Source organism: Lissotriton vulgaris, chromosome 1_1, assembly GCF_964263255.1.
Source record: "Lissotriton vulgaris chromosome 1_1, aLisVul1.2, whole genome shotgun sequence".
Lineage (NCBI taxonomy): Eukaryota > Metazoa > Chordata > Amphibia > Caudata > Salamandridae > Lissotriton > Lissotriton vulgaris.
The window spans coordinates 1,960,431,093-1,960,449,375 of NC_141685.1; the positions used below are offsets into that span (position 1 = coordinate 1,960,431,093).

Consider the following 18,283-nt stretch of genomic DNA (forward strand, 5'->3'; position numbering starts at 1 on the left):
GGTCCTTAATATGCAAACATAGCGTAGATCCTCACTCCACAGTGCTCAGCACAAAAGTCGATTTTGGGAAGCATTTTAAACCGTTTATTGCTTCAAACGTTCTGCGCCAGTGCTGAACGTTCGAAGAAACGGGTGCTGCCGCGTCGGCCAACAGACGTGCACAGCACTGGCAAGGTAGTGCTTGCGACAACCGTTGGCCGACGGCAGCACAAAAGGGGTTAATACAAAGGGGGAAGTGAAATATGTAAATTACTTATCCACAGGCCATAAAAACCTCTTTTATAAGGGCCCTCCTTATTGGTTTATGACCCCCCCCACCCCTGGTACACCTAGAGAGACCCTGCGGGTGCCCAATATACCAAAATATTGTAGTGTATCAGTCTTTAAGGGTCCCTACCACCAAAGACGAGTTTGGGCAGAGTTTACATTTAAAAGCAGTGTGCAACACAGGGCTGCTTTTAAAATTACCTGAGGCTATCAGCAGTGCACGCATGCAAGTGCAGAACGGGCTGCTGGCCTCTAAACTGCCACACCCTATTATGTTCAATGACTGAAAGGTAGGCTTAATCCCCCTGTTGAATATGTACTAAGGGCTTGTAGAGTAGGTCATGCAATTATAAGTGTACCCCAATATATAGTATATGTATGTGTGTGTTTTCACTGTGTTTCCATCCTAACAGTGGGTGTTTTCAACATAGCACTCGCCCTGGGCCTGCCCAGCAGAGTCCAGGGCCAGGGCCCATGGCACTCTCAGAGTCAGAAAACCAGCATCTAGGGGTCTCAAATGAAGCAAACAGTGGGGGGGACACTGCAAACAGGTTATGATTTCCAACAATGCCAAACTTGACAATGAAATTCCCAATTTTATTTAGTTGGGTATTAAGCAATTAAATTTCATATGCCATAATCATCTTGTCACCCTTATTTTCCTACTCCTCATGGATCTATTACAACAAGAGACCTCTGTGCGCTACTTGACACCTCCAAATCCGAAGCAAGAGTGAGATGGGTCCGTAATGTGGATGACCAGGGCTCATAAGCATGAAACAAAAGGTAGTGGTCTCTCTTGCTCTATGATCCACACTCCAGCCCTCATGTGCCATCTTCTGCCCCACCCAACTATCTTGTTCTAAAAGCAGGAAGATTCTCTTCAGGATACAAGCCCGGCAAGGACAGTGCCTTTTTTCTATTTCCGTGGCTCGGAGTCTCATTCACAGCAGAGCAGTGGAAGGGAAAAAGAAAGCAGCTGCCAAGCCAGTCTGATGATAGGAAGGGCCATCTTTGAGTAGACACAGACCTTCAGAGAGGCAGAAGTCTACTATTTGTATCTGGAAGGAAACAGTGGAATATCTATTTTCAAATGCTTACATTTCACAGGTGGATAAGAACACATTTAAGGGAAGATGCTTGCATATTCGTGAAACAATAACTGACTATATATGTATTACAAAGCTGTACGTTTAGAGAAATACACAGTTTTAGTCCAGTAAATAAATATCAGAGCCTTTTCTTCAAAGTGACAAGGGTATCTGTCTTGATCAGCCTCAAAATAAATACCTACAATGTATGTACTCCAACTCCTTTGTAAATCTGGGTAATCTTGAAAATGGCAACAGCAATCCCAATCTCCCTCAAAATAACAAACCTCCAAGAGAAAACAGGAATGAGTTCACTCAAACTTGCCTCGCCATGACTGAGCAAGGAAAGTTTCAGTTGAAGGATTATCTTCTAGGAAGGAATGAATTTACAACTGTGCAGGCAAAACAGATTTGCAAAAAAGGTATTTAACTGGTATGTCCACTAATCAAAGGGTGTCCAGTTTCCTGTCCATCAGCACAGTCTCTCCTGTTGCCAACTTTTCATAAAGCTTCTGTAGTCTATCTGGCCCAGGTGACTCCGCACCAGGAGTGCGAGGGATTTCAAAATCAGAGGATCCTTGGGAATCTGCTTTTGCAAAAGCTTTCAGTTTTTCCTGATTTGTGTTTTGTGCATTTGTGTTCGGTGTGCATTCGCCACTACCTGGTTTACCTTGACCTTTTTCTTGGCGGATCAAATTTGACTGTGGATTTTTCCATTCAGCATTGGTGCACAAGTCTTTGTTATCTTCGGAATAGGGCTCATCTACTGGCAATGCGGTCCAGCTGTGGCCATCATTCCGATTCTCAACTGGTAAGAGATGAGCTGGTGAGAATATTAACCTACCATCAGTTCTGTTGATATTATCACACTCAGCAGCTTTTCTTTCCTGAGAAGATATCAGCAACGTGTCCGCCTGGCTGTCCCACCCCTGACTGCCATGTTCTGATATATGAGTTGACTGAGAAGAAGCCTGGGAAGATATATGGGTTGACTCCCCATCAGAGTCACTAAAGAGGTTGGGTGACTGTGATCCAATTTCTTCTTTTGAAACTGTAGAATATTCCTCTTTTTCCTCAGTGCTATCTTCAACTGCATCTCGTTTAAAGAATACATCCCACTTTGGCATATCTATATTAGATTCCACCTCATCGCTGGTCACCGTCTTCTTATGCATATTATTTTCTAACGAGTTGATCTTCTCAGATAAAAGTGTATGGTTATCTTCATTTGATATTATTTGTTCGGATTCCTCTTCCTCGTCATTGGACTCCTCGCAGTCCACATAATTGACAGGTAATGAAAAACCAGATGAGCTTGCTTCATAGGCGGCCTGGTCTTTCCCACAGATTTCTTGGTTCGTTTCGAGGGTCACTTTTGATTGAAGCGGTTCTGACTTCAGTGCTTGTTGTGCAGGTAGCTTGTGCCGTCGAGTGGCGGGGAAGTCTTCAAACAACTCTTCGACATAATTCTCATCTTGCAACAAGAAAAAAAAAGTAACAATTAATGCGACTTCTTTCGAAATTTGATTAAACAAGACTTCGAAAGCTGTTAAATACAAAGCTGCTAAGGTTTCACATGGAATTTGGGAATATCTTTTTGGGACAGATGTCTATGGGCTACATATAGTGAAAGCAAAAACATATTTCTAAACACACAGTATTGGATGAAAATAGAGCTTATTCAATTCCATTCAAAGATCTTTATTTCGGCACCATGCCATAAAAGCACATAAAAATTTGCAAAACAGCATAAAACAAAATAAAATATGTAATGCAACTAATCAGATATTAATGAGATTTACATGCAACAAAGAGATCCTTCGATGCTACAAATACGTCCCCTAAATACATCAGACAATAAATAGAGTATGGCACAGAGTAAATGTTATGTCTCTGATCAAGAATAAATGAATACACAAATAGGAAATTAGGTAACAGCATTGATTAACCCCTTCCATGCGGCCGCGATTCCCCTGGTGTGCTGTAAACAACACGAACAGGGGCGGGCCGTGACGAACCCCAGCCGTCATCAGCACACGAGCACCGTAGTGCATGACGGCTGGGGTCCATCATCAGCATGGAAGGGGTTAAAATTCGTAAAAACACATTTTTAAAAGTAGGACATCACATAGCTATATGTCATAAAAATTGCATTAAACTTTTGGCAGCTCACTACTATGCTGTTTCTCCTGGACAATGTGCACTTTCTGCCTTGTTTTTCACATTCCCAGCAAATAAAGAGAGGGCGAAAACCAATGGTTTGCTAGTATCATAACTCAGTATCCAGAGGGCTTCTTGGTGCTCCCTGGTGCTTAAATTCCAACACAGCGGAATAATCCAATGCCTCCATTTACTCATATGGGCTGGGCAAAAAAACGGTTTCATTTAGGTGCCACAGGACAGACATAACTGCTCATGGTCCTTCGACACTTGTGCCCACTTAACGGTGAAAGAATGAATTGGCAGGGTCTCATAACAAAATTGCAAATAGTTGACTAGCTAGTGGAGGCTCTACCGCAACCAAAAAATCCTCTTTTCAGAAGGTATCCTTAACTGCAAGAAAAGTGTCTGTTATGGAACCATGCTTCATTTGGGAACTTAGAAGTGTATCTCTGTACTGCCAGCAGGCAGTCTTAATCATAGACTTTGAGGTGGTCACAGCTTCACCTGGGGAACTTCAAAGACTGGGTTTCCCAATCTCACTCAATGTCCACTTCATATACTTAATGCATGGAATCTTACAAGAATCTGAGTAAGATAGAATTTCTTCTAGCCCTCGACGATGAGATGAGCTCCGCGATGGCCCAGATCCACCTCCAATACAACAGTTGGCTAAGTTCTAACCTTTCAGAGAGAGTTCTGAGGCCAAAATCCAGCCTAGGAAGAAGCATAAGGGGTAGCTTCAAGCACACCAACTTCCTGACACATAAAAGGATTCTCCACCATAACTAATGTGGATACATCCTAATGTCCCCATATCTCTGCGTCATAGGAAGCTGACGCAAGTGCCTGATGATTAAATATCTGTAAAGCCAGTTGGATGGGGCAAAACTGTGAACTTAGCACCACCTTAAGAATTTCTCCCTGCCATTGTTCCATTTTTCACCTACGCTGTGTAATGTGTGCTTGCCACCCCAGGTGCTCATTCAGTGCCATACCTAGGTAAACAAAAGGATGCATACGCTCTGACGGGGCCTCTGCCAGTGTTGCGCTAGCCCTGGTCAAGTGCCTGGGGTTCAGGACCATATACTTTGTTTTGCTCACGTTGATCTCTAGACCCCTCGTTTTGTAGAAACACTCACATTGATCCAAGGCTTTTTTAAGTCCCACGAGAGATTTGGAGAAGAGTAAGGTATCATCTGCAAGCATGAGGGTGGAACCCTCTTATTTGTCAATCTGGGTACACCATTATCACACTGGTTTAAAAAATAAACAAGGCCATTAACATAACGTGTGAACACTGTAGGCGCCAATAAGCATCCCTGCCAAACTCCTCTAGTCACAGGGAAAGGTTCAGTCAGCTCACCTGCGCTTCTAAACCTAACCTGCACATAATTCTTGTAATGCAGTAGCATTATATTGTCGAGCAGTAGTTTGGCACCCCTATCTCAGAAAGAGCCTGCCAAAGCGTTGACCTGGGTACTCAGTCGAAGGCAGCACTTAGGTCAACGAAAACGTGACAGTCTTCCAATACAGCATCTGCAGATAGAAAATTTGGTCAATAGTGCTGGTCGACTCTCTGGAGCCTGCCTGAAGGGGAGTCAGAGTTCCTTTATGAGACAGCCAATCCTGAAATCTACTCGTGACCACCCTGCTGAATAATTTTTGCGACCTATCTAAGAGTCTGTAGTTTGTGGGCAGGTCTTGTGAGGCCTTTTTAGGTCGAGCTTCAGGCATTGCTTTAGAAATGCTTGTTGGCAAGATATTATGTAGGGCTCTCAAAAATGCACCCAAAGGCTTTTCTAGGTGGATTGCCTACAGTGCATGTGAGCCGGGCGCGTGCACATCGCAACCATTTGACTTCAAAGGAAGCCGCTCCCCCGCCACGCAATGCCGCTCACCCGCCACCCAATGCCGAGCGCTTGTTGTAATTGCCATGGGTTTAAAACGAGCTTTTACAAGACTGTCAAGCCGCTCTAACCATAAAACGTTGGGCTGTTTGCAAAGTCTGATTTAATACTGTTATTTTTGCGAAGTAACTATCACTACTCTTTGAAAGTTGGAATATCGGTTTCACTTACAACATATCACTTGTGCCCGCTTGTTTTTTTTGGATCCATTTCACGGCGAAGCTGCTGCTTCTGTCTGCCCAAAGCCTCTCATTGCGCAAATGAGCTTTCAGAGGAATCCTCAGACCTGTCCAATAGCGAAGAGAGTCGAAGAGCAGAGGATATACATTTTCCAAATATTATATTAGTTAGAAAGCACATTGGAACTTGATTTTCACCTTACCATGCAGTATTAATGTGTTTTGGTGACTTAGCCAGGCATCAAAATAGCGAATCAATTGGTTGTATGCATTCTGTATATTGAACTTCACATTGCGTCACGGTATCTGATTGGCTGTTAATTTAAGGGCATCTGCGATTGGTCACCTTTGATGCCTATAGCATATATACATGCATAGTTGTTATGTAGCGCCCTACTGCACGTGACTGTCAATTTGGACTTTAATACCACCTCCATGGAAACAAAAAATCAGATTGGGGGGTTAATGGTTTTATGCTGCATGCAGGCGACAGTCAGAACGTTGTAACGTCTGGCACTGCTCGTTGCCAAATGTGCGGCTTGTCACGTGTTTGTGCGGAGTGGCTTTCGAGGATCCCACCAGTCCCTATCGCATTCAGTCGCCCACCAGAGTCCAGGCGTTACGTCAGCCATGGATTTGCAATCTATGAGAAGGGCATACTTAGGGGCACGGCAGGTGACTCTGATCACTACTGTGGCGTAAAATCATTTTTTTTACATTAGTATACCGGCCCAGGCTGGAGAGACTACGTGCAAGGTAAGAAATACAATTACGCGTGTATTCCATACCTTCTGTTATAACTATAACTCATTTTATATAGTGCTATATAATGTATTTTTGTTGTTTCTTAGCGCTGTAAATATCTGATGTATCCATTACAGCTCTCTTCACCAGTCGCCCATTCGTTCATTAATTCGTTGATACTCGAGCGCGTTTTCCCAGATGACTCCATGTCATTGTGGACGCAACCGGCCACCCCGTTGAGGTTTTAAATTAGCAACCAGGTGCATTCTCCGAATTAGAGCCCGGCTCGCTATGATAGCTTCAAGTGAAATAAAACACCGGAAAGCATTAATTTGTGAAAGAAAAAGCACAAGGACTGTATATTACGTCCTTGGTGACACAAGAGTTGTGTGTAACCGTCCTTATCAATGTACTGACGTCAGCCGGATGGGAGATTGAGTCTGCCTAGTTAACGAGGAACTAAGTTGCGTTAGTTTATTCTTTGCCATCTTGAGATCATACTTACAAACATTCTGTGATCAAAAATAGTGAGGATTTTCCAATTTTTAAAACCACTAATTGGCATATTTATGATATCACTGAAAATTATTCATGCACGTTATGTAGATTAGGAAAGAAATGTATTCTAAGCATGCAATTAATGTAGTAAAACTGATAATAACCCCTACCTAGCCTTATGTGTATTTTTAATTTAACCACAACTGTATAGTAAGTACCCTTATAGTGTTGTAGTTTGTAGACTACCTAGACATTGTACAAATGTCACATACAAGGTGCAATAAGCGGACAAACAGGCGAATGTGCGCTGTGTCCCTGGGTGGGAAAAGGTAGACACCTTGAGGGTTTAGTGCTCTCCCACTTCCGCCTTTGTACTGATTTTTTGTATCCAGAGGCAGCCTGGATTGTGCACCAGCTTAACGCGGGATATATTAATTACTAAGAGGACTTTTGTCCCCCAAATAACCGACCCAAAGGGTCGAAGTACACATCAATTGCCCATGGAGACACTGCTCAGTTTCAACCCTAGCCGAGTGAGGCACAGTTTGTGTGTCACAGGAACTCTAACACATCCTGGTTACGTCATCCAATCACAACCTTGTGGCTCTACTTTTAATCAGGTGTTCCGGTTATCTCATTGTCCTGCAGAGAGTGCAACATTTCTAAAGAGTTTGAAAGGCCATTGACACCAAAGCACACTATCACTGCCTTAAAAGAATTTGCCTTTTTAATTGATGAGCTTATGCATGTATTTATAAACACATATTGAAAGGTGTAGCCTGTACTTAAAATTGCCACCTGTTCGGTTCTGTATGTTTTGTCTTCTTCGGACACAGTGCACATTCGTTGATTTGTCTGCTTATAGCACCTTGTATGTGACATTTGTACAATTTCTATGTGGGCCACAAATTATTACACGATACGTGTAGTTTACTCTACTTTTCCGTTTTGATTAAATGCAACCTTAAGGCTAGAGTGTGTTACTGGTTTTACCACACTAATTGCAATCATGAACCTATTTCTTTGCTTCACTGCAAAGTTGGTATAAATGAATTCAAGGTGAACCATTGTTTTCAGTATATACTGAATGTCCAGTTTCAATTGGCTTAGAAGGTTGCACCTGTCTCAAATGTGTCTTTTTCAGACTTCACACTTTAGTAAAATCGGCCCTCTTCTACCGCTCTGAATTGGTAATTTTGGATGAGCATAAAGCTGTTAACCTCGCCCTCACTCTATCTATCTATCGCCCTCACTCTATCACCCTCACTCTATCTATCGCCCTCACTCTATCGCCCTCACTCTATCTATCTATCTATCTATCGCCCTCACTCTATCGCCCTCACACTATCTATCTATCTATCGCCCTTACTCTATCTATCGCCCTTACTCTATCTATCGCCCTTACTCTATCTACCGCCCTTACTCTATCTACCGCCCTTACTCTATCTACCGCCCTTACTCTATCTACCGCCCTAACTCTATCTATCTATCGCCCTCACTCTATCTATCACCCTCACTCTATCTATCTATCGCCCTCACTCTATCGCCCTCACTCTATCTATCTATCGCCCTCACTCTATCGCCCTCACTCTATCTATCGCCCTTACTCTATCTATCGCCCTTACTCTATCTACCGCCCTTACTCTATCTACCGCCCTAACTCTATCTATCTATCGCCCTCACTCTATCTATCACCCTCACTCTATCTATCTATCGCCCTCACTCTATCACCCTCACTCTATCTATCTATCGCCCTCACTCTATCGCCCTCACTCTATCTATCTATCGCCCTCACTCTATCGCCCTCACTCTATCTATCGCCCTTACTCTATCTACCGCCCTTACTCTATCTACCGCCCTCACTCTATCTACCGCCCTCACTCTATCTATCGCCCTTACTCTATCTATCGCCCTTACTCTATCTACCGCCCTTACTCTATCTACCGCCCTTACTCTATCTACCGCCCTTACTCTATCTACCGCCCTTACTCTATCTACCGCCCTTACTCTATCTATCGCCCTTACTCTATCTATCGCCCTCACTCTATCGCCCTCACTCTATCTATCGCCCTCACTCTATCGCCCTCACTCTATCGCCCTCACTCTATCGCCCTCACACTATCTATCGCCCTTAATCTATCTATCGCCCTTACTCTATCTACCGCCCCTACTCTATCTACCCCCTCACTCTATCTATCTATCGCCCTCACTCTATCGCCCTCACTCTATCTATCGCCCTCACTCTATCTATCTATTGCCCTCACTCTATCACCCTCACTCTATCTATCGCCCTCACACTATCTATCTATCGCCCTTACTCTATCTATCGCCCTTACTCTATCTATCGCCCTTACTCTATCTACCGCCCTCCCTCTCTCTATCTTTCGCATCACCACAGCATCACTCAGGGGCACCACAACATCACTATGGGCTACCACAGCATCACTGAATGCCACAGCATCACTTGACGCCATCACGTCAATCAGTGCCACCACAGCATCAATCTGTGCAACCATTCAACAACAACTGGTTCAAATATGTTCTCTCAATGTTTCAAGCTTTATTACAAATGTCACAAAAAGATGTTAATATTTCACTTCTGTTCTTGGATTTTCGTCACAGTAAAATACACTGAACATAATCTTCACAAAAGTTACTTACAAAAGTTTAAGCTATTGCCATTATAAATTACAATAACTTTTATTTAAGTATTTATTATTAAAAAAGATTAAAAGCCATTGTTATTTGTAATAGCAATACATCTAAGTCACGTAAATACAACACATATTGCATTACAAATGCTATAGGTGTCGCATTTGCGAAAGTTAAAACTATTGGCATTGTAAATGACGAAGCTATTAATTTTGCTATTTTCAAAACCAACACATAAAAAAATGTGTAATTTACAATACCAATAGCTCAAACTTTGCTAATGCGAGACCTATTGCATTGCAAATGCTTGTTAAAAATAGGAATGATGTCGGCCCCTGCTCATGTAGATGGACTAGGTGCCTCCCTTCATAATAGCTGTGAGAAACAAGCACTCAAAATACTTGGCTAACTCAAATAGGCCACTGGGGATTTTGTCTAATCCATATGATATATTAGAAACAATTCCCCTGACTACCAAGCTTAATTCCTGTGCATTGATGTCTAGCTGTCCGTAATCTTTTGTGCATGGGGTGCACCCTAAAGGGACAACCTTTTACTTCACGTCTTCCTCGCATTTATTGCTTTGCAACAATCGTATTAACTGTTCCCCAGAACTCAGCGAGTTACTTAAAATGGCCTGCTGACCTTCCAAATGAGAATATAAACTAGAGAAATGCGACACCCAATCACTGGCTATGGTGTGGAGCGAAACCCAACCCTGCTGCCAGAGGACACAAAATTCAAGGAGGAGGGATGATTGTCCGATCTGGCAGCATCCAAGAGGGCCTTCAATATTCCCCACTCCCGTCCTTTTTGGCCTCAGAAAGCACTTTCCTGCAGCACCGGCTGGTGGCTTGGTTCGAAGGTCTACGTTCCATATTAATTGCTTGAATAAATTCAGTCTTATCGTCTTCATGATTTATTGTACTAGGATTATGGTCGCTTCCTCCCCAATCTTTGCTCTCATTTGATCACAAAGTGATTTCTAAGTCTTTTAGACATCCGGTCGTGGGTTTCGGATATCGTCCTCAATATCGAAGGTGCTTCTCCTAGCTGGTCTAGTAGCGCCAACCCCTCCATGCCATCGGCAACTAATCTGTAAATCACGCTGATGGACTACTGGGAGTATTTGAAGCTACTCCATTTAACCCTGCGTTTATAACTAGAAACTTTCAGTCTTCTGTCGAGGGGCTCACATTAGGAGCTATATTGCGTGCTGGTGGACAAACAACTTGAGAATCAGGCCATTATGATCTCGATTAAAACGGGGGAGAACTATCATGTCAATCAGGAGCGGACACAATTTGACATCCAGCATTATGTAGTCTATTAGGCTAGTGTGGTTTGGCCTTTTAAATGTATGGGTGCCTAGGTTGTAGGAAATGATCTATCATTGCTTGCCCGATGCCCTGAATGGAGAATAGCGCCTATATATTTCTGGGTTCAGCTGCATCAATAATTCTCAAAATTGGAGTGATTCATATGATCCAGGTGACCATTGCAAAGACCTGGAAACTAACACTTATCAATCTACTTTTTCAAACATTACCCCTGGAAATAGCATTGAAAAAGCCCCAGAACCATCTAAGAAGCATTTCTACTAAACATCTCTGTAGTTACTGTTGTATAAATTGTAATCACAGTTACGATATGGTCTGCTTTTCTGTAATATCAGGCTCGAGTAAAAATATTGTTAATTTTAATGATCGAAGAGTTGATGAAAATAGTTTTGAGTCTGTTTGATTATATTGCTTATTGAAATATATTGTGTGCGTTTAAAACATACACATAATGGCCCTAATTGAACTAGACCAACATAATTAATTTGGGATATTGCGAAGGAGTGCTCGGCTCTTCTTGGGAATGGTCATGCCTGGGCTGGGAATTGGATTCTCTGGTCCAGATATACACATCGTGGCAACAGGTGTGTCTTAAAATAAAGAGCACCGCTGTTGTGTTCATGCGAACTTACACTGCTCTTAAGATAGGGATGTGTGACTACAATGCCGCTGTTGACTACTTTGATCAGGACAACGTGCTCCAAGCAAGCTTTGAAAATTGTAATGTTTACTGATGCAAGTCTGGTAATTTGTAAATCACAAAAAATTAGGGCAATTACATAATTCATAGGCACAGACGTGAACATGTCCGTAGCTTTTCTTAGACACAGACGCCATCCAGTGTGTTGCTTTTTTTAAATGTATTTATCGGACCTGATCCTAATGAGAAACTCATGGTGTCCCGTGATTTGAGGAAGCTGAGTTAGTGTACATGGCTAACAATTGAAATTACAATGGAATCGTGGTCTATGTAGCCTTTTTTTTAGTCTTTAATCAGAATACTTTGATCTCATAGCAGGAGAACGGAGGTAAGAACACGAGAAATCTTATTTGTCAAGACGTGAACAACTTCTGACCTCAGCTGTTTCATCGGAGTTATTCACTAAATCCAAAGAAGATACAAGTTGATAACAACGAGGCTTAAAAGAAATAGAGACAGAGGTATGTTTCTCCTAAATTTCTCCAACTGCAAAGACACAAGGGGACACATACTAGTCCACAAACTGCGAGGAAAATGAATAATTTCCTAGTAAAACGGTGCATCGTCTTAGAAAACATGCCAGAAACAAGAGAAAGGGCAGTAAAAAAGGTCTACTCACATAGCCAGGTTTTATTTAGCTCGGTTCTGCCACAGAAGTTAATTAATGAGTCCAATTTCTAATCCTTGCTATTGCCGTGTCAAATGTCCCCACTTTAGGACTCCTATCCATTCATAAGTACATTTATATTCTGTCCTCAGAGTGACATGTCCTTTCAGAAAATACGAAGACATCCAAGTTTGCCCAGAGCTATGATGCTGCTACATTGTAGCAGTTAACTCACTGGGAGGAGTGAGTCCTATCTTAATTACTTGGATATGTATTTAATTTCTAAATTTGAAAACGGACAAGTGGGAAATTTGACAACAATGCCAATATTACTTGAAATCAATATAAAATGACAAACTTATAAATGACAGCGTAAGATCTCCCTTTGAAGGACCAATAATATTTCTGCAGCATTTCTTAATCATGTTTCTACCATGGAGGTGTACAAAGTCCCTAGGAGCGTTAAATGAAGATCCTTGTGGACCAGGAGATATATATATCAACCATGCCTAATTACCAAACATCTAATAAACATTTATATTAATTAGTTAAGTGGGAATCTGTATACAATTACACCATTGCAAGGGAACTGCAAGGGAACTGTGACCCCCATATGCTTTCCCCAGTGGTCCCTAAGGCTCACTGTTTCAAATGAACTGTTATTTTAGGTTCAGCCATGAAGTAGGTGCCATCCAATGACTTCCTGTTTTCTGGCACTCACCCACAGGAGCGAGGAACAAGGTGGGGGAGAACTAATAGAAGTTTTTGAATCACTCTTGAGAAAGTGTATTTCCAGTCACATCCGCTGTGCACCTATACATATATAACATTAAAAGATATAGACATGATGGCTTCATCAATGCTTTGTTTGCGTCAGAATTAAGATCTTAAGTAGCGTAACCAGTTACCATAAATTAAGGCAGAAATGGTGTGCTCAGTACCTGTGTCGTTTATGTACATTCCTCTGGATCTCTTCAGTGCACCAAGGGGTTTATACATGGGCTCAACGTTGCCTGAATGCGACCTACATAGTGGTTTCAGACTGAAAAGAAATAGGATAAACACATTAGAATTAAATCTCCCAATGCAACAATGTGCAAAGCCATAGCAGCACATTTCAACATCTCAAATTAAGCATGCCGGTCGCCACATACACTGTAATAAAGTTTCATTACAGTTTTATTATACGTATTGGGCAGTTTATTCAACCGCATGATGATATTTATGTATGGGACACAGCAGTGACTATGGTGGGTTAGAAGGACATTGCAAGTCACAGGTGCTCAGTGATCATTTTGATAAATAACAGGGCTTGCAGTATCCTTTGTATGTAGGGCAGGGGTACTTTATTCTGAGAACTATATACTCACATCATCATCATCCACCCATTCCCCTCATTTTAATATTTGGTTTCTTGCTTCCCCTAATGCAAAAGATTATCATGGTGCAGATGGCAACTGGAATGATAGTGGGATCTGTACTGTGGAAATAAATACATTAGTACAAATGGCGATCGGTTCCAAAAATATTTCAACCATTTAATGAAAGAACACTTTACATGTACATGTATCTTTGTGGTCTATAATGTGAAGTGATATATAGTTAGATTTCAGATTTTCTGTAGGCATGTCCAGCAGTGCGATAAATATACTACCAAAAATAAATCCTCCACAGTTTGGAATTTTAGATGAGAAGATGTAAGAGAAAGTGATTTGAAAAGGTAGTCTTCCCTTTCATTTTCATGTCTTTCCTAGGTAGCGCATGTGCTGTCTCATTCGAGACATGCAGTATCTTCTCTATGGGCTTTCATCACGCCCCTCGCTTTTCATTGGTGCCTTTCTGTATCTTGTAAAATCTGTGTCTTTTGGGTGGTGAAATCATCCCAATTGTCCCACTTTTTCTGTTTTCATTGCCGCCCATGGAACCTGGTCCTGTTACATGTATAGTTTCACTTCTGTTTATATAAGTTCCTTATGGCGCACTATTTTTTGTTGTTGCTTTCTGAAGCCCGCAACACAAACGGACCTCCAATAGCAGCTGATTAATATATGAGGGGTCGGTTTGTAGAGGCAGCAAGGCTAGTGCCAGCCTGAGGGTTGCAGGAGCCATAAGACGCTCCAGCAGACAACTTATCTCTTTAAACACAGTAGCTTTTATTTATTAAAGTGTTTGCCTCTAAGACTACCAGTCTTTGCAAACTGCCCAAGAGTCACATGGAGTAGAGGAGCTACTACCCCTCAGACCGCAGGTACCAAAACCGCTGTCTGATCCATCGTTTTGCAGATCCCTAGCCTGAACGGAGTCACAACCTACCAGAAAGAAGTTCTTGTACTCTGGAAGGTCCGATCTGTCTCCCAACCGAGTTTGGAGGCACAAGGATCAGCCGGGGCTGTGCAGTAACAACACCCAGGGTACCGGACGCCGGGCAACCAAGACTGACATCGAAGAGTCCAGACGGGACTTCAACTGTACCAGAGACCAGCAGTCGCTGAGGGACATCAAGACCCCTGAGACACATTTTGAGAGTGGCCCAGCAGTCCTGAATTTGCCCCTGGCAGCAGTTGGCCCCTGACCACGAGGAGAACCGTTATGCACCAGGGCGGGCCAACCTACCTGCTCTGCATCTAGCCCACCAGGCCTGGGTAACAATGAACCGACTGTGCTCCCTTGTCATTAAGGTCCTTGCAACTCTAGCTTTTGGACTTGCCCGCAAATCCCCTTGTGCAGGCTCTCTTTAGAGCACCCCCTTTCCCGTTAGAGCAGAGTTCTTCAATCAATCAAACCGTCTCAGGTGGGGCGCGCACTCCTCCCTAAAATCTCACCTTTGTTCTCTTCAAACAAACGGCAGAGTGAAGCTGCAGGGGCCCTAAGAAGGGGTGAAAACCATTAAAGCCTCATTAACAAGAAAAAGGTCTTTTAAAGACCTGTGAAATACTCGTGGCTGTGTGCATGGCTGTCTCATCCAGGCTGCCACACACGGAGTGGGGCGGGGGTCTATCCTGGTTCAGCTGAAATGCTTTAGCTGCAGTGTGAGGCAAGAAGCCCCCTTTGCTAAAACTGAAAGCGACTATTTCAGAGCAGAGGAGACTCCTTGCCTCAAACTGCAGATGAAATGAATGTCTGTTACTTGCTTTCAGTTTTAGGAGAGAAGGCTTCCTGCCTCCCACTGCAGCTGAAGCATTTCAGCTCTAGGAATTTAACCCAGGCGACAATGTTGCTTTTTAAATTACACTGGCAGGAGCACAATGATCACAAGGCTAAAAGTGTTTTAAATTGCCAAAAGACAAATCCCAGTCAGGTGTTTAAACAGCCTGAAAATTGCTTGACACTAAATATGGGTTGTAAAGAAGTATGTATTCATTTATGATGTGACTTTTCTGTCGTTATTCCCTTTTATTATCAGTCATATCATTCAGGCAGCCCTAAAACACAATTTAAATTGCTTTCTATTTATATTTGCTGTTCAGAGTATGCACAGATAAGTGCTGAAAATAGAGCTTTAGGTGACTGCTTATTTTTGTTCCACCTGGGACATCAAAATAATGAGCTGGCAACCCTAACCATAAAACTGGAAGTTTGTTGCAACATCAGCCCAGTATTTATTTCCTCCACCCTCGATCCCTGGGTAATGCCATAATTGCAATAGCAATAGTTTAACATATCTGAAACCCTGCGCTGCATATCTGAAACCTCTTTCACGCTAAGCATAGCATGAAAGGGGGCCTTATTTACAAGGCAGCGTTAAGCCAAGTTAAGTGGCTTAACTCTGCCTTGTAAATACGACAATGCCCCTATCGCCACCACAACGTCATAAAAAGTGATGGTGTGGTGTCTATAGGGGCTTGTACATATGCCCCTGAGTATGATGAAACTATGAGTAGGACTATAAAAAATATATATATATTTGCCAGAAAGGTGCTATAGAGAGATGAGGTGCATTGTTGGTGAGTGGTAGTGAGGGAATTCATGGAGAAGGAGGAAACACTCATTGTTTTGAACATTATTTGCCGGATATGGCCCGGGATATGCGGGTGGCGGTCGATTATGTAGTGTACCAGATTCCAGAAATTTCTGTCAGGTGGTGCTGCGGGGGCTCAACCTTCAAAAGTTTGAAGACCTCTGCGTTAGAGTGTCAACTACCAACTCCCTGCTCCTGGTTGAAATAGTGACGCACCCAACACATTTTTGGTAGAACCTTGAACCTTTGCTTCCTACTGTTCTAACTCAGAAGGTGAACCCCCTACAACTGTCTGCACTGTGTGTTTTACCTACCTGCTTTTTCCTCCCATAGGATTGTATGGTGGGTAATTGCTCACAACTTTGAACTATTTGCGTATCGTTGAAAATTCATAAAAAATACAATACTTACCTTTAAACGTAGTTCTTGGTTCGAAAATACATATAAAAAGACTTGTTATTTTTCTAAATTTGCCTTGGATTTACTCATGGAGTGTGTTGTCTCAATTATTGCCTCTGTGAGTACAACAAATGCTTAGCACTACCCTTTGATAAGCCTAACTGCTCGCCCACACTGCCACAAAAGAGAGCATCAGAATTATCCACTTTAACCTCTATAAAACAATTGTGGACACACTGAACTCTCTGCATAGTGTACTTCGTTGTAGCACACTATATAGAGAACCAGCTTAATACTGCTTTGCTCGCAAGCACATAACCTTGGAGAGGTAAGTGGGGCTGGGGGAGGGTTAATAATTTTATCAGGTCCTATGGTTACTTAGTGGTCTAAGACAAGTTGGGCCTCTCGTTTCTTAGGTCGATCCTGGGCAATGCATCCGCTACTCTGCGAGGCATGCTGTATTCAGGTATGGACGTGCAGCTCCGCCCACTCTATGCCCATATTTTTCATTGGCTGTGCCATTGTCCACTGTAAACTGTGGCTTTTCATTGGTCACTAGGATTAATGGTCCCTCCTTAGTACAGCCTTGTCCTATTTTGTAACCTCCCATGACAATACCCCCTGCTACGTGTTTTATTACTCGGTAGGCTTTAATTACAGATCCGATAATTATTTTCTCAAATATCTTTATCCTGACACTCTCTCTCCTATCACTTTAAAAAAAACTTTATAGCACGGGCGCCGAACGCATTTGCAATGCAATAGATCTCGCATTTGCAAGAGTTTAAGCTATTGGCACTATAAATGAAAATACCTTTTATTTATCTGTTTTAAAAACAACACAAATAAAAGGCATTTCTATTTACAATGCCAATAGCTCAAACGCTCGTAATTGTTAGAAATATTGCATTGCAAATGCTTGTTATATTAAGGCAACCAGCAGCTAACAAGCACCCAGCAGGTAGAAGTTTGCCGATTTTAGTCACTATGGGCAGAGTACAATAGACCCAAGATACTACTGGTTTTAAAAACATGATAAACTCTTCTCTACATTTGCAAATGTGGGTCATTTTTTCACTATCTAAATCGCTAGTAGGAAGCACCTATTTTGGTGCCCTGGTGTGTTTTCTGCCCCAGTCTGATCCGGATTGTATTTCCCTGTTAAGGCATTTACTGAAATTACTACAATGACAATACAACTGGGTGCCTCAGTGCTACCAATGTGTGTTCGCTTTGGATCGGACCTGCAGAAGAGTTCACCTATTTTATAAACAAACCTTTTTATTGGGCAGGACATTTCGAGCCCAGGACTGTGCAAATTGATGTGATGATGCCCAGACGAGAAAGAACATTGCGAGGAGGCACGTGGGCATGAAGGAATTCATTGTACTATTGTTATCCTTTTGACTTGTAGCAGCACTCAAGTTTTAAAAATAAAACAGGTAACACCTCCAGACCATAATACTCTCACTTACAGTCTATCTGGATCAACAAACACTGTGGGGTCTGTTTGGACGTGGTTCCAAGTTTGGATTTTGGATTTTGGACCAGCCTGGTTTGTTCAGTGGACAGATGCTGCCATCGATCGGGCAGTTATGGTAGCAGCAACCAGAGAGCCTTTAAAAGGGTCCATCGATGGCGGCACAAAAATTGACAGTTAATAGGTCTATCATTGATGCCTTTTCAGGCTAACCTAAAACTCAAGCTGCGAAGCCGTCAATCAATGCTTCAAAGTCTGAAGTGCAAGCAGCTTTAAGGGCATATAATTAAGTCCTGCC

At 42.4% G+C, this 18,283-nt stretch overlaps 1 protein-coding gene across 3 annotated transcripts in view; it reads right to left on the reverse strand.

Annotated features, from left to right (window-relative positions):
- Window positions 1-843: 843 nt before the first annotated feature.
- DCLRE1C (DNA cross-link repair 1C) overlaps window positions 844-18,283 on the reverse strand; it is a 343,172-nt gene continuing 325,732 nt past the window's right edge. For all 3 annotated transcript variants that reach the window (XM_086919715.1, XM_086919712.1, XM_086919710.1), the window contains 2 exons: window positions 13,090-13,190; window positions 844-2,832 (listed from right to left, as the gene is read on the reverse strand). In XM_086919715.1, coding sequence (XP_086775841.1) covers window positions 1,805-2,832; window positions 13,090-13,190 — 1,129 coding nt within the window. In that variant the 3' untranslated portion in view covers window positions 844-1,804. The remainder of the gene's footprint in view (window positions 2,833-13,089; window positions 13,191-18,283) is intronic.